This window comes from Rhinatrema bivittatum, chromosome 5 (genome assembly GCF_901001135.1).
Source record: "Rhinatrema bivittatum chromosome 5, aRhiBiv1.1, whole genome shotgun sequence".
NCBI lineage: Eukaryota > Metazoa > Chordata > Amphibia > Gymnophiona > Rhinatrematidae > Rhinatrema > Rhinatrema bivittatum.
This window is the reverse complement of record NC_042619.1, coordinates 308,378,810-308,392,798: the sequence shown is the minus strand read 5'-3', so window position 1 is coordinate 308,392,798 and position 13,989 is coordinate 308,378,810. Positions and strand designations below refer to the sequence as shown.

At 46.7% G+C, this 13,989-nt stretch overlaps 1 protein-coding gene across 1 annotated transcript in view; it reads right to left on the bottom strand.

Annotated features, from left to right (window-relative positions):
• Positions 1-13,989, bottom strand: part of POLM (DNA polymerase mu) — a 45,636-nt gene that overhangs the window by 18,171 nt on the left and 13,476 nt on the right. Inside the window, exon 7 of the mRNA XM_029604287.1 lies at positions 9,062-9,194. Coding sequence (XP_029460147.1) covers positions 9,062-9,194 — 133 coding nt within the window. The remainder of the gene's footprint in view (positions 1-9,061; positions 9,195-13,989) is intronic.

The following is a 13,989-nucleotide window of genomic DNA, read 5'->3' as shown; positions in this document are numbered from 1 at the left end:
TTTGTATTGACCACCCACCCGAGGCTCTCTAGTAGAGTTTTTGACTCTGTTGGTTGCCTGGTGGCTTTCCTCTGGGGATTTCGCCCTGATCAGCCAATCGTCTAGATAAGGGTGCATGCGGATTCCTTCCTTCCTTAGTGTTGCTGCCACCACCACTATGATCTTGGTGAATGTCCGGGGTGCAGTGGCTAACCCGAAAGGTAGTGCCCGGAACTGGTAGTGACAGTCCAGGATCGAGAAGCGTAGAAAATGCTGATGCTCTTGATGGATCGGAATGTGTAGATAGGCTTCCGACAGATTCAGGGATGTAAGGAACGCTCCCGGTTGTATTGCCCTTATTACCGAACGTAGGGTTTCCATGTGGAAGCAAGGAATTTCAGGTGACTGTTGACCGCCTTGAGGTCCAGGATGGGTCCGAACGTTCCTTCTTTCTTGGGGACGATAAAATAGATGGAATAATGCCAGTATTTATTTGTTGTGCAGGCACTGGTGTTATAGCCTCTAAGTCTAGCAATCTGGTCAGTGTAGCTTCCACTGCCATCCTCTTGGAGGGGTCGTGGCAGGGAGATTCCACAAACTTGTCTGGAGGGAAGTGGTGGAAATCCAGGTAATATCCCTCTCGAATGATGGATAGGACCCACTTGTCCGAAGTTATCTCGACCCATCTTTGGTAGAATAGGGCAAGTCTGCCCACTATGGCTTCTTCCTTTGGACGGGTCAGCTGATTTTCATTGTGGGGTGCGGCAGGGGCCTGAGCCCGAGCTGGCTCCCCTTTTGTTGTGCTTGTTCCGAAAAGACTGGCTTCGGCCTGCGGGGCGGGCCACTTGATATGTATTTCTATATGGGTTGAGGCGCTGTGATTCTCTGCCCCTGGAGGTTCGGGGGAAGAATCGCTGGTTTCTCTTATTCCTGTCTTCTGGTAGCCGCAGCAGTGGGGACTCGCCCCATTTCTTGGCTAGCTTCTCTAGTTTGCTTCCGAACAGAAGTGTTCCCTTGAAAGGCATCCTTGAGTCTCGTTTTGGAGGATGCGTCAGCCGACCAGTTTCGGAGCCAGATTTGTCTTCTGGCTGCCACTGCAGATGACACTCCTCTAGCTGCGGTGCATACCAGATCAGAAGCGGCGTCCGCAAGGAATGATACTGCTGGTTCCAGGGCCTCCCCAGGAATGTTGTTCCTGGTCTGTGATAAGCAGGCGCATGTCACCACGGCACAGCAGGCCGCGATCTGTAAAGACAATAGCAGAGATGTCAAAGGACTGTTTGAGGATAGATTCCAGACATCTGTCATGAGCATCCTTGAGTGCTACTCCTCCCTCCACCGGGATAGTAGGGCGCTTCGAGACCGCGCAGACCATGGCATCCACTTTCGGACATGCCAGGAGATCTTTGGCGGCTGGGTCCAGAGGGTACATGGCTGCCAGAGCATGACCCCATTTGAACGTAGTTTCTGGGGCATCCCATTCCAGGTCAATTAGTTGCTGGACGGCTTGTAATAGTGGGAAATGGCGGGAGGTCTGACAGAGTCCCTCTAGTAGGGGGTTCGTCTTAGGTTCCCCCGAGGCACTTGTGCCCGGGATAGCAAGCTCGTTTAAGCTGTGCGTGACCAGGTCTGGAAGCTCGTCCTTGGTGAATAAGCATCTCATGGTTCGGTGGGGCTCTGTCCCCAGAGGAGTTCCCCTTCCTCCAGGGGTTCTGAATCCTCATCCGAGTTGTCCATGTCCCCGAAGGTGGAGCTTCTGGGCAGTGGGATCACTTCCCTGGGCATAGAGGGTCCCGGGATGTTGAGGTCCTCTGGTGGAGCCTGTGGCCGTATTATAGTAGGCCCCAGTTGCATGTGGACGAAGGTATCAGACCTTTGAAGAATTCCACCCAGGAGATAGATACTGGGTCTAGACTAAGGGGCGCCATGTCCCTAGGGAGACCCGTTTGAGGGGGGGTCCCGCTGTGCAATGCTAGGTCCTGTGTACTGCTCAAGAGGCTGGAACCCGGTACCAGCTGGGGAGGGCCATAAGTTGGATCTCCTAGGGCCTCATCGCACTGTATACACAGGGCAGTGGCCTCCTCATGCTGTGCAGCTCTAATGTGGCATGCTGGGCAAAGGCCCCTCGCCTTGAGTTTCATTTCCGGTGGTGCCATGGCTTGTGCACATAAAAGACAGTTGTGCGCTCTGGTGTGTCGAAGTTATGCAATCCAGGTGGTGGCCTGGATTGCAAACTGGTTGAAGGACAGAAAACAATGTGTGTTGGTAAATGGAACTCTCTCCGAAGAGAGAGCAGTCTTAAGCGGGGTACCACAAGGATCGGTATTGGGACTAGTCCTGTTCAATATCTTTGTGAGCGACATTGCGGACGGGATAGAAGGTAAGGTTTGTCTTTTTGCAGATGACACTAAGATCTGCAACAGAGTGGACACGCCGGAAGGAGTGGAGAGAATGAGACGGGATTTAAGGAAGCTGGAAGAGTGGTCGAAGATATGGCAGCTGAGATTCAATGCCAAGACATGCAGAGTGATGCATATGGGGAGTGGAAATCCAAATGAACTGTATTCGATGGGGGGGAGAAAGGCTGATGTGCACGGAGCAGGAGAGAGACCTTGGGGGTGATAATGTCTAACGATCTGAAGTCGGCAAAACAATGTGACAAGGTGATAGCTAAAGCCAGAAGAATGCTGGGCTGCATAGAGAGAGGAATATCGAGTAGGAAAAGGGAAGTGATTATCCCCTTCTACAGGTCCTTGGTGAGGCCTCATCTGGAGTACTGTGTTCAGTTCTGGAGACCGTATCTCCGAAAAGACAGAGACAAGATGGAGGCGGTCCAGAGAAGGGTGACCAAAAAGGTAGAAGGTCTTCATCGAATGACTTATGAGGAGAGATTGAAGAATCTAAATATGTACACCCTGGAGGAAAGGAGGAGCAGAGGCGATAGGATACAGACTTTCAGATACTTGAAAGGTTTTAATGATCCAAAGACAACGACAAACCTTTTCTGTTGGAAAAAAATCAGCAGAACCAGGGGTCACTATTTGAAGCTCCAGGGAGGAAGACTCAGAACCAATGTCAGGAAGTATTTCTTCACAGAGAGGGTGGTGGATGCTTGGAATGCCCTTCCAGAGGAAGTGGTGAAGACCAGAACTGTGAAGGACTTCAAAGGGATGCGGGATAAACACTGTGGATCCATAAAGTCTAGAGGACGTGAATGAATGTGGAAAAAAGGATTTGCATTCACAAAAAAGCAGGGAGTTGCTTGCTTGTTACAGCGGTTACTACCCCAAACCAAATAAGCCTGATACTTCACTTTCAATGCATATCCAGCATAGCTCTCTGCTTCAACGGCAAGGGAGAAAGACTGATACTTTACTCATAACCAGCATGGCTCTCTGCTTCAACGGCAGGGGAGAAAGTCTGATGCTTCACTTTCAATGCATGTACAGCATAACTGCTTCAACCGCAGGGGGAATGAAGAAAAGAGGATCTATATACAGACAACAACCAAAAAAGACTGAATTATATAGTCTGGGAAAACAAATAAGCATGGGTGTAGCTTGCTTATTGCGGCGCTTACTACCCCTAACTAATTAAGCTAAATATTTCACATAGATGCAGTTCCAACACTGCTCTCTGCATTAATGGTGGGGGTGGAAGGGAAAAAGAACCAAAAGGTTACTAAGAGCCAAGAGTAACAGATAAGTACGAGAAAAAATGTGCATAGCTTGCTGGGCAGACTGGATGGGCCGTTTGGTCTTCGTCTGCCGTCATTTCTATGTTTCTATGTGCGCGTAGGTTTGGTGCGAGCTCAGGGAGATGTGTGCGCTGTTATGCGCACAGATCGAAGTTATGCGCCCGGCACAGTAAGCGTGTCGCGCCCAAGTGCGAATGGCACTTGGGTGCGACATTGTGCGCACAAGGTATTTGTGCGCACAGCTCGCCTCTGTGTGCACGGATCGGAACAGCGGACAGGGCGGCGAACAGATCAAAATGATGACGGCGACCATGCGGACAATATGGCGACCACCTCGGAGGGTCACATGGGAGGACCCTCTGATCTGACCGGGGTCTAGCCCTGCTAGGGCAGATCAACCCGGTGGCACTGGTGCCAGCTGGCGACCTGTGCGACTCCTCGAGCTTCGAAGGCCGGAAACTTTTAAATAGATTTCTACCTTACCTTGTCTCGTCGCTTCCCAGTCTCGTTCCAGGTGGTCTCCGGCTGCGGGGGGAGGGGAAAAATACCTTCACCGCCGTGCTCGAAGTTGCACCCGCTGCCTCTCAGCCTCACCCGATGTCGGGGGCTAGGTCCCCGCCGAGGGTCGGCCGCCGGACCGAGGCTTATCTCTGAGGGATCGCGGAAATCACCTCGGGAATTCTCAACTGGGGGAGGGACCCAATGGGTGTCACCGCAGGAGAGTGGGGCTCGTCTGTAGAGGTAAGATTTTCTTCTTATTTTGGTTTTCTTTGGTAAAATTACTCTTAACGCTGTGTGAGCGTGCATAGAGTCCCTAACTACTAAGGAGATGGAAAATACTGAAGAGCTGCACTTCCTGCAGGGGTATATGTACTAGGACTGACGTCAGATTGAAATCTGATCCGTCTCCAACTGCTATCAGGAGTACACTATACCCATTGGTCCTGAGTCCATCTGCTACACGTTAGGAAATAAAATTTAAAATACTATCTTTAATACATACCTTATTAAATAATCAGGACAATATCTGGCTGTGCACATCTTTACGGCTTTATAAACCCACAAGACAATTAAGATCCACCAATATGAATCTTTTAGAAATTCCTTCAGTTCGGTTAGCCAGACTTCATACAACAAGACAGAGGGCTTTTTCAGTAGCGGGTCCCATTATGTGGAACTCACTGCCAAATGCCTTATTAATATCAAATCATAATTTTAAAAATCATTAAACACATACCTCTTTATAGAGGCATTTGGATCGACAGGCCAATAGGTATTTGCGAATCAGATTGGAGTAGGCCTCTTTGCTTTGTTTCTTTTTTAGAATTTTTTTTTCAGCTCCTCTTGTAGTCTTCATTTTATTTTTTATTCCTTCACTTGAGTTAAGTAAAGAGTGTTAGGTTTTTAGTCTATAAAGAAAGCAAATAAAACTAGAATAGGGATTTGAAATGAATTGTATTTTTCTCTAACTTTTACTATCTTTTGTTTTATCTTTTACTTTATTTTAACTACTTGATTTTTTACTATTTAATTTATGTTTAAACAAAGATGGAAAATAATTAGCGCATTTCTTATGTGCAACTATTTGATTTTTATTTATTTTTATTTTTATTTTTATTTGATTATGTAAACCGCTTCGATCAATTATGTAATTGCTAAAACGGTATAGAAATAATTTAAATAAATAAACAATACGTTAAATGATCAGAATGGTTCAGTTATCCGTTGACTAAACTCTCTCAGAATGCTCCATGCACGTTCCGGTTTGCTTTCAAGGAAGAACAACCCCTGAGGCAAAAAGAAGTCTGAAACGTGGCCTCGTTGGAAGAATTTTTCTTCACATTTTTTTATTTGCAGATTTAGAGATTGGACATCTTGTTAACAAAGACATTTTCTAAATACATTATAATTATATGAAGTGCTTAAACTGTTGTTCAAGGAGATTTTTTTCTTTTTTTCAGTGGCATTGTTTAAAAATACCATTTTAGAAGCACAGTCCAGATGTATTCCACACATTAAGAAAGGTGAAAGTAAGGCCAAACAATTACCAGCATGGTTAAAAGGTAAGGTGAAAGAGGCTATTTTAGCCAAAAAACACTTCCTTTAAAATATAGAAGAATCCAATTGGAGAAGATAGGAAAAAGCATAAGCATTGTCAAATTAAATGTAAAAGGTTAAGAGATAATTTGAAATGAAGTTAGCCACAGAGGCAAAAACTCATAATAAAAACTTTTTAAATATATCCGAAGCAGGAAACCTGCAAGGGAGTCAGTTGGACCATTAGATGATCAAGGAGTTAAAGGGGCATTTAGGGAACATAAGGCCATTGCAGAAAGACTAAATGAATTCTTTGCTTCGGTGTTTACTAATGAGGATGTTGGGGAGATACCTGTTCCGGAGACAGTTTTCAAAAGTGATGATTCGGATGAACTGAACCAAATCACAGTGCACCTGGAAGATGTAGTAGGCCAGACTGACAAACAGAAAAGTAGCAAATCCCCTGGACCGGATGATATGCACCCCAGGGTTCTGAAAGAACTAAAAAATGAAATTTCAGATATATTTCAATTAATTTGTAACCTATCATTAAAATCATCCATTAAACCTGGAGAGTGGTCAATGTAACTCCGATATTTAAAAAGGGTTCCAGCGATGATTCAGAAAGCTATATACCAGTGATCCTGACTTTAGTGTAGAGAAAAATAATGGAAATTATTCTAAAAACCAAAATCATAGAACGTATAGATAGACATGGTTTAATGGGACACAGCCAGGATGGATTTACCAAAGGGAAGTTTTGCCTCACAAATCTGCACATTTTTTTTGAAGGGGTCAATAAACGTATGGATAAAGGTGAACTGGTAGATGGTGTGAATTTTGATTTTCAGAAGTTGTTTGATTTTCAGAAGTTCTAAGAAAACTAAAAAGTCATAGGACAGGAGGCGATGTCCTTTCGTGGATTACAAACTGGTTAAAAGACAGGAAACAGAAAGTAGGATTAAATGGTCAATTTTCTCAGTGGAAAAGGGTCAATAGTGGAGTGCCTCAGGGATCTGTACTTGGACTGGTGCTTTTCAATATATTTATAAATTATCTAGAAAGAGATGTGATGAGTTAGGTGATCAAATTTGCAAATGACAAAATTATTCAGAGCAGTTAAATCATATGTGAATTATGATAAATTGCAGGAGGACTTTTTGAGACTGGAAGATTGGGTGACCAAATGGCAGATGAAATTTAATGTGCAAGGTGATGCATATAGAGAAAAATAACCTATTCTGTAGTTACACGATGTTAGGGTCATATTAGGAGTTACCACCTTGGAAAAAGATCTGGGCGTCATAGTGAATACTGCAGTGGTCAAAAAAGCAAACAGAAATTATTAAGAACGATATGAGACCTGCAAATCCAAATAATGGACATTTAGTGCGGACAGATGACATACCACTCAGAATACCGTTCAGTTGATGGTAATCTTGTTCAAGTTATATTGTTTTTCTATTTGTGTTCCAGTATTGTTGGAATTGTTCAATTGCAGTCCATTTAATAAAATATAAATAAAAAAAACCCAAAAGAAATTATTAAGAACGGAATGGTGAATAAAACGGAAAATGTCATAATGCCTCTGTATCGCTCCATGGTGAGACCGCATCTTGAATACTGTGTACAATTCTGGTCGCCGCATCTCAAAAAAAAGATATAATTGCACAGGAGAAAGTACAGAGAAAGGCAACCAAAGTGATAAAGGGGATGGAATGGCTCCCCTATGAGGAAAGGCTAAAGAGGTTAGGGCTGTTCAGCTTGGAGAAGAGACTGTAGAGAGGATATAATAGATGTGCATAAAATAATGAGAGGATTGAATGGGTAAATGTGAATTGGTTATTTACTCTTTCAGATAATAGAAGTGCTAAGGGGCACACTATGAAGTTAGCAAGTAGTACATTTAAAAAAAAAAAAATCGTAGAAAATTATCTTTTACTCAACACACAAGCTCTGAAATTCTTTGCCAGAGGATGTGGTTAGGGCAGTTAGTGTAGCTGATGCTGTGTGGGGCCATGGTGTTACGGGTTCAGACCGTGCACACTGGTATCCTGCCCAGGGGCTCTGACCTGGGGGGCTAATCTCATATAAAACACACACAATTACTGGGATTATACCTGGGGGCTGGAACCCAGGAGCTTATCCTCAATACAAAGAGTCACACACAAACTTTGATGCAGTACATCATGGTTCCAGGTAAGAAAGTAAGTTTATTTGAGTGATAGGAGGATAGAACACCTAAAATCAGATCATATAGAAAACGTAATGGTAGATAATAACAATTGCTACATAGATATAAAAACCTTACATTTCCAAAGGATCAGCCATACCATCACGTTCAGGGCTCTCTCTCTCCTCTCTCTCTCGCTGTCTCTCCTTATACACCACAAACGCTTGTGAAAGCAACAGTTCTTATCAAGTTTCAGACCCAGCCGTGCAGCCTTGATACTTTCTCTCAGGCTTTAGTATAAGTTAACTGCTCGCTATCTCATCATAGCCTTAATGGAATAACTAAATGAACAGACTCTTGCCTGTTGATAAACATTTCACAGTGCAAGACAGTAAACAGGAGTTCACTCAGAGGTTAGGACTGTGGCCTTCAAACTAGTTTGTGTCCGGGTGAAAACACCGAAACCATTCGGCCTATCCTCTATATACATCCTCAGCAAAAGTAACAAAACATGACTCCGAGGCATGGTCGGACTGTGGTTCAGTGGCCCACCCAGTTTGCCACCTCCGATTGTATTACATAACAATTAATGTGTGTTGGGACACTGGATCAGTACTGGCTCACAAGGAAGAGTTTCCCTTACTAAGTCCTGGGGGGGGGGGGCACTTGATCAGTCCTGGCTCAAAAGGTACAGTTCTGACACAGCAGCACCCACCCAAGGATTGGCCAGATCTGATTCTGCTTAGCCTCAGATCTCACAGGATCAGGCTAATGCTGGGGGTGGGGGGGGGGGGGGGGGGGGAGTGCTATACAAGGGATATCTATGAACAGCCAGGGATGGCTGGGTCAGACACAGATCATGTGGGGACAGAGCTTTCAAGTGTGCTGCCAATTTCTAACATGAAGCTGATGGATGTAAGATGGAAATATAACCCCCAGAAGAGCAGGGGCACCCCAAGGAGAGACTGGGGTTACTGGTGGATAAGCACATAAGGAGCAGGCAAGGATGACTGAACAAAGACTGAAACCCACTCGGTGTAGGACAGGCTGGTAGTAGAGACTTAAGATAGTTGAGTGTGTCTATATCTGGTACAGCGAGATAGCCCAGCCCCTCCACTGGTAGAGGCACAGTAATACTTCACCTGAGAAAAATCAGTTACAGAGAAAATGTTTACCTTCGAAACCCACCGGTCAGTTTTACAACGGTTTCAGGGAGAAACCTACATGTTGCCTCCTCAATCATCTTTGCAATAACATCTGCTTCCCTGCGACTTACAGGTGTGTTCAGATCCTCATAGTGCTGCAGCCCTGTGGAAACACGAGGCCCCAAAATTAGAACCCTTCACACTATTTAACAAATAAATAGAGCAGATCCACCAGCTTCTCAGAGCCCCCATCAACTCACTCAGAGAGGAGCTCTACCCAAGTGTCCAAGAGCTGGGGTGTGCTACTCCAGTCATTGGCGGCACAAGCCGATCGGGTTTTCAGTACATCCCTAAAGAATATACATGGGAAAGATCTGCATAGAATTGAGACATTGTGCATGAAAATCTCAGCAATGCATATTCATTAGCAATATCCTGAGGACCAGAGTTGCCCATTCCCGTCCTACAGCCCCCACCCCCCCTCATGTTCACCAGCGAGGAAAGCGCCAACCAGTACCCTAGACCTGTACTCACCAGAGAAGAGATCCATCCAATGACCTAGAGCCCTCCTCATTTCACTCACCAGAGAGGAGCTCCACTCTATATAGGAACATTGGTTATTACCTGCTAATTTTCATTCCTGTAGTATCACAGATCAGTCCAGACTCCTGGGTTTTGCATCCCTTCCAGCAGATGGAGACAGAAAAAGTTTTGCAGGCACTGCCTCTTAACCCGGTGTGCCGCCTGTATCTCCTCAAATCAATGCCCAAGCATAAAACTCTAACTCTACTATATCCCCTGGAACGAGCAAGGAAATCGCTAGTAAATTTATAACACTTCGTAAAAGGACTAATGGGAAACCTGTGCCATTCTTCAGAATTAATCAAAAATATTAAAGTAGACAGATCAAGCAGACTCTCTAAAATCTCCTCTACACCACCATGTGGGACTCTGGACTGATCTGTGGTACCACAGGAACAAAATTTAGCAGGTAAGAACCAATTTTTCTTTCCCTGTACGTACCCAGATCAGTACAGAATCCTGGGATGTACCAAAGCTTCCCTAACTGGGGTGGGACTGCAAGGGTCCCGCTTGAAGAACACTTTCATCAAAACTGCCGATGTCCAGGGCCTGGACATCCAATCAGTAGTGTCAGTGAAAGATATGAAAAGACTTCCAAGTAGCTGCCCTGCAAATCTCTTGCGGCGAAACCAGCTGGCATACTGCTTGCGAACAGGTAGAATGAGCCCTTAACCCCTCCAGGATGGTCGACCCTGACAGATATGTGTGGAACCAATAGCATCCTTCAACCAATGTGCTATCATGGCCTTTGATGCCTTTTGACCCCTTTTTTTGCACCACTCCAAAGCACAAAAAGGTGATCCGACAATCTGAAACAGTTAATGACCTCCAGATAACACAACAAAGCCCTTCTGACATCCGTCTTAATTCTTTTGCAAGAGGCATACCAAACTCTAGATTTGTAAAAGCTGGAAGCTCCACTGACTGACTTAAGTGGAACACTGAAGCTACCTTTGGCAGAAAAGACAGAACTGTTCTCAGAGAGACACCGGAATCCGAAATCCGCAAAAAGGGTTCTCCACATGACAGGGCTTGAAGTTCAGACACCCTTCTGGCTGAACAAATTGCCACCAAGAAAACCACCTTCAGAGTCAGGTCTTTTATGGTGGCTCTCTTAAGAGGCTCAAATGGTGCTTCGCACAAGACCTTGAGGACCAAGTTAAGGCTCCAGGAAGGATACACCATACGAATGAGGGGTGCAAATGCTTCGCTCTGCGGAAAAAATGCACCACATCCGGATGTGCAGCCAGAGTTGTTCCATGAACCATGCCCCGCAAGCAGCCCAAGGCCGACACCTGCACTCTCAGGAAACTAAAGGACATACCTTTCTTTAGGCCTCTCTGTAAAAAAGCCAGAATCTGTGCCACTGTAGTTCGCCGAGGATCAACCCCCTGATCTGTACACCAAAACTCGAAGACTCTCCAAACCAGGACATATGCCAAGGAAGTTGAGGCTTTATGTATTGGGACCACGGGACCAGCTCCAAGGTCGAGGTGATGTAACCGAGAACCTCCAAGTAATCCCAGACCATGGGTACCCGGGTCTCCAACAGGTTATGAACTTGCGCTTGTATCTTCAGAATCCGTTTCTCCATGAGGAAGACCTTGGCCACACGGGTATCGAAAAGCTTGCCCAAGAAGTCCAGAACCTGTGAAGGAGAAAGATGGCTCTTTGCCAGGTTCACAATCCAAACCAAGGATATCAAGTGGTGCAAAATCACTTCCACCGCCTGTCTGCAAAGGTCCTCCGACTTCGCTAGGATAGATATGGATAAACCAAAACCACCTCTTTTCTATGGGCTGCTGCTATCACCACCATTACCTTGGTGAATGTTCTCGGAGTTGTGGCTAGACCAAACGGGAGAGCGTAAAACTGAAAATGATTCCGAAGAATCATGAATCTGAAGTATCGATCCCGGCATATTCCAATGTGCAAATATGCCTCCATTAGATCCAGGGAAGCCAAAAATTCCCCGCTTCGCACTGCCACTTTGATAGACCTGAGAGTCTCCATCCTGAAATGGGGACCTTGAGAGTCACGTTCACCTTCAAGTCTAGAACTGGACGAAATGTCCCTTCCTTCTTCGGCACCACAAAATAAATGGAATAACGTCCCGTCCCCCTTTTCTCCTGGGGTCAGGATTGATGGACCCCAGCATTCTTAGTCTTTGGATGGTCTGTTGAACAATAAGCTTCTTCACTGGTGAAACACAGGGAGACACCATGAATAAGTTTCTTAGCAGCCAAATAAATTCTAAAGCGTAGCCTTGTTCTATCACGCTTAGAACCACTGGTCCAATGTGATCTTGACCCACTCCTTGTAAAAAAAAAAAAGCCGACCAACTCCCAATGGCTGGGACTGAAGAGTGGGTTGGCCTCATTTCATTGTGCGGATTTGGCTCCGCTAGGCCATTGGCCGGAGCCTTCTCGGTTCGCGCTGTGTCCATGAAAGGACTGGGGCCAGGACTGAAATCTTCCCGAGGTTTGCCTCTGGCCTGCGCCTGGAGCCCTGCTCTGACGGAAACACCTTTGGCCTCAAAGTGAGACTGGACCAGCTGAAAACCTTTTGGCCCTTTAGACTCGTGTTCCGGTAACTTGTGCACCTTATTATCTCCAAGCTGCTTTATCAACTGCTCCAAGTCCTCACCAAAGAGAAGCCTGCCTTTAAAAGGGAGCGCCCCAAGCTGCACCTTCAACGAAACATCCGCCAACCAGTTTCGCAGCCACAAGAGCCTCCCAGTCGAGACCGCAGAGACCGTTGTCCTAGAAGACGTGTGAATAAGATCTTATAAAGCATCGGCCCCGTAAGCTACCGCTGCTTCCGTCTGCTCGGATTCCTGGGGTGAGAGATCCCTCGTACTCTAACTGCTGCACCCATCTCAGGCTTGCCCAAAGCATAAAACAGCTGCACACAGAGCAGAGACTTCAAAAATATTTCTGAGGTGCACCTCAAGCTTCCTGTCCTGCAGATCTTTCAGATGTACTGTGCCAGCTACTGGAATGGTAGCTCTCTTAGTCACCACCAACACGGAAGCATCCACCTTCGGCACTCTCAAGAGCTCCAGGGTCTCCTCAAGCAAAGGATAAAGCTTATCCATACCCTACCAACCTTAAGACCAGTTTCCAGAATTTCCCACTCCCTGACCATCAATTGCTTGAGCATCTTATGGAAAGGAAAAGTTCTGGCCAGGCCCCTCAAACCAGCCATGATCAGATCCACTGTGTCCTGGCCCAGCTCCTCCTGTGGAACCGCTATTCCCAACTCCGCCAGGACATGCAATAGGACCCAGCTCTTCCCTCTGAAATAGGTGAACGACCTTAGGATCACCCCCCTTCCATGGCCGGAATCTTCCCAGGCTCTGCCTTCTGATCAGGACCACTGTTGGGAAGAGAGACACCAAGGGGACCATCTCCCAAGGGCATCCCCTGGTTGAACTGATCCAAGGAAAAATCATCCACGGTCCCCTGCATTGCCAGACCTCTAACCTTATGGATCCTTGTGGCCTCCGGCGTCTCAGATAACCTGGGCACCTTTCTGGGCGGGACCTCAGAGGGCCTGTGCCTGGAGGAGCAACTCGGTTTGGCCTACCTAGCCAGATATGCTCTGTGCAATAAAAGGATAAAATCCGGGGAAAATTGAGAAGGACCACAAAAATCCCCTTCCAGGGGGATCAGAATCCACCCCCATCTGCCCCCCAGGCCTCATCAGGGCTAGAATCGGCCTGCAACAGTGGAGATGGGAGATCCCCTCCCCCTGCTATTCTCTCCTCCACAGCCACAAAAGTCTTCAAGATGGCCACTGTTCCCACTGTTCCCACGCTTAGCAGGAACAGGTCGGTTGTTTCCTCTATAGCAGCCGGTGACCTGCCAGGGCCACACTGCTTAGATGCTGCTGCTGCAGATCCCCCGCCTGAGAGGCAGTGGGAGCATTTGCCGCCCGTGGGGAGCCGCAAGCAGAGCTCCCCGCACCCGGAGCAGCGGCTTCAACGTGGCATGGTCCAGCGCTCGCATGACCACGCGGCAGACTCCGAAAACAGACAACGGGATCAGGAGCTGCAGGACTGACTCTGAGTGCCCTGCCTCCTCCTGCCCCAGGCAATGGGGCGAGCACAGGAACAAACAACCACCACTTCCCTCCCTTCTTTTACTTTTTTTTTCTTTAACAAAAAGAAAAAAAAAGTTTACTTCCCTGAAGAAGGGTGGCAGAGGCTTCCTACGATCCTCGCTGAAGGGGAGGGAGCTGGACCACCGACTATCACCCCCAGCGTTTCGAAAAGAGCAAATCTGCAGTCCCCAACCCCTGCTCGTCCTTAACCTACAACCAGGAGGGATAGTCCCAGCAGGACCTGCCGACCTCCTGGGAGGAAGTCTGAACCG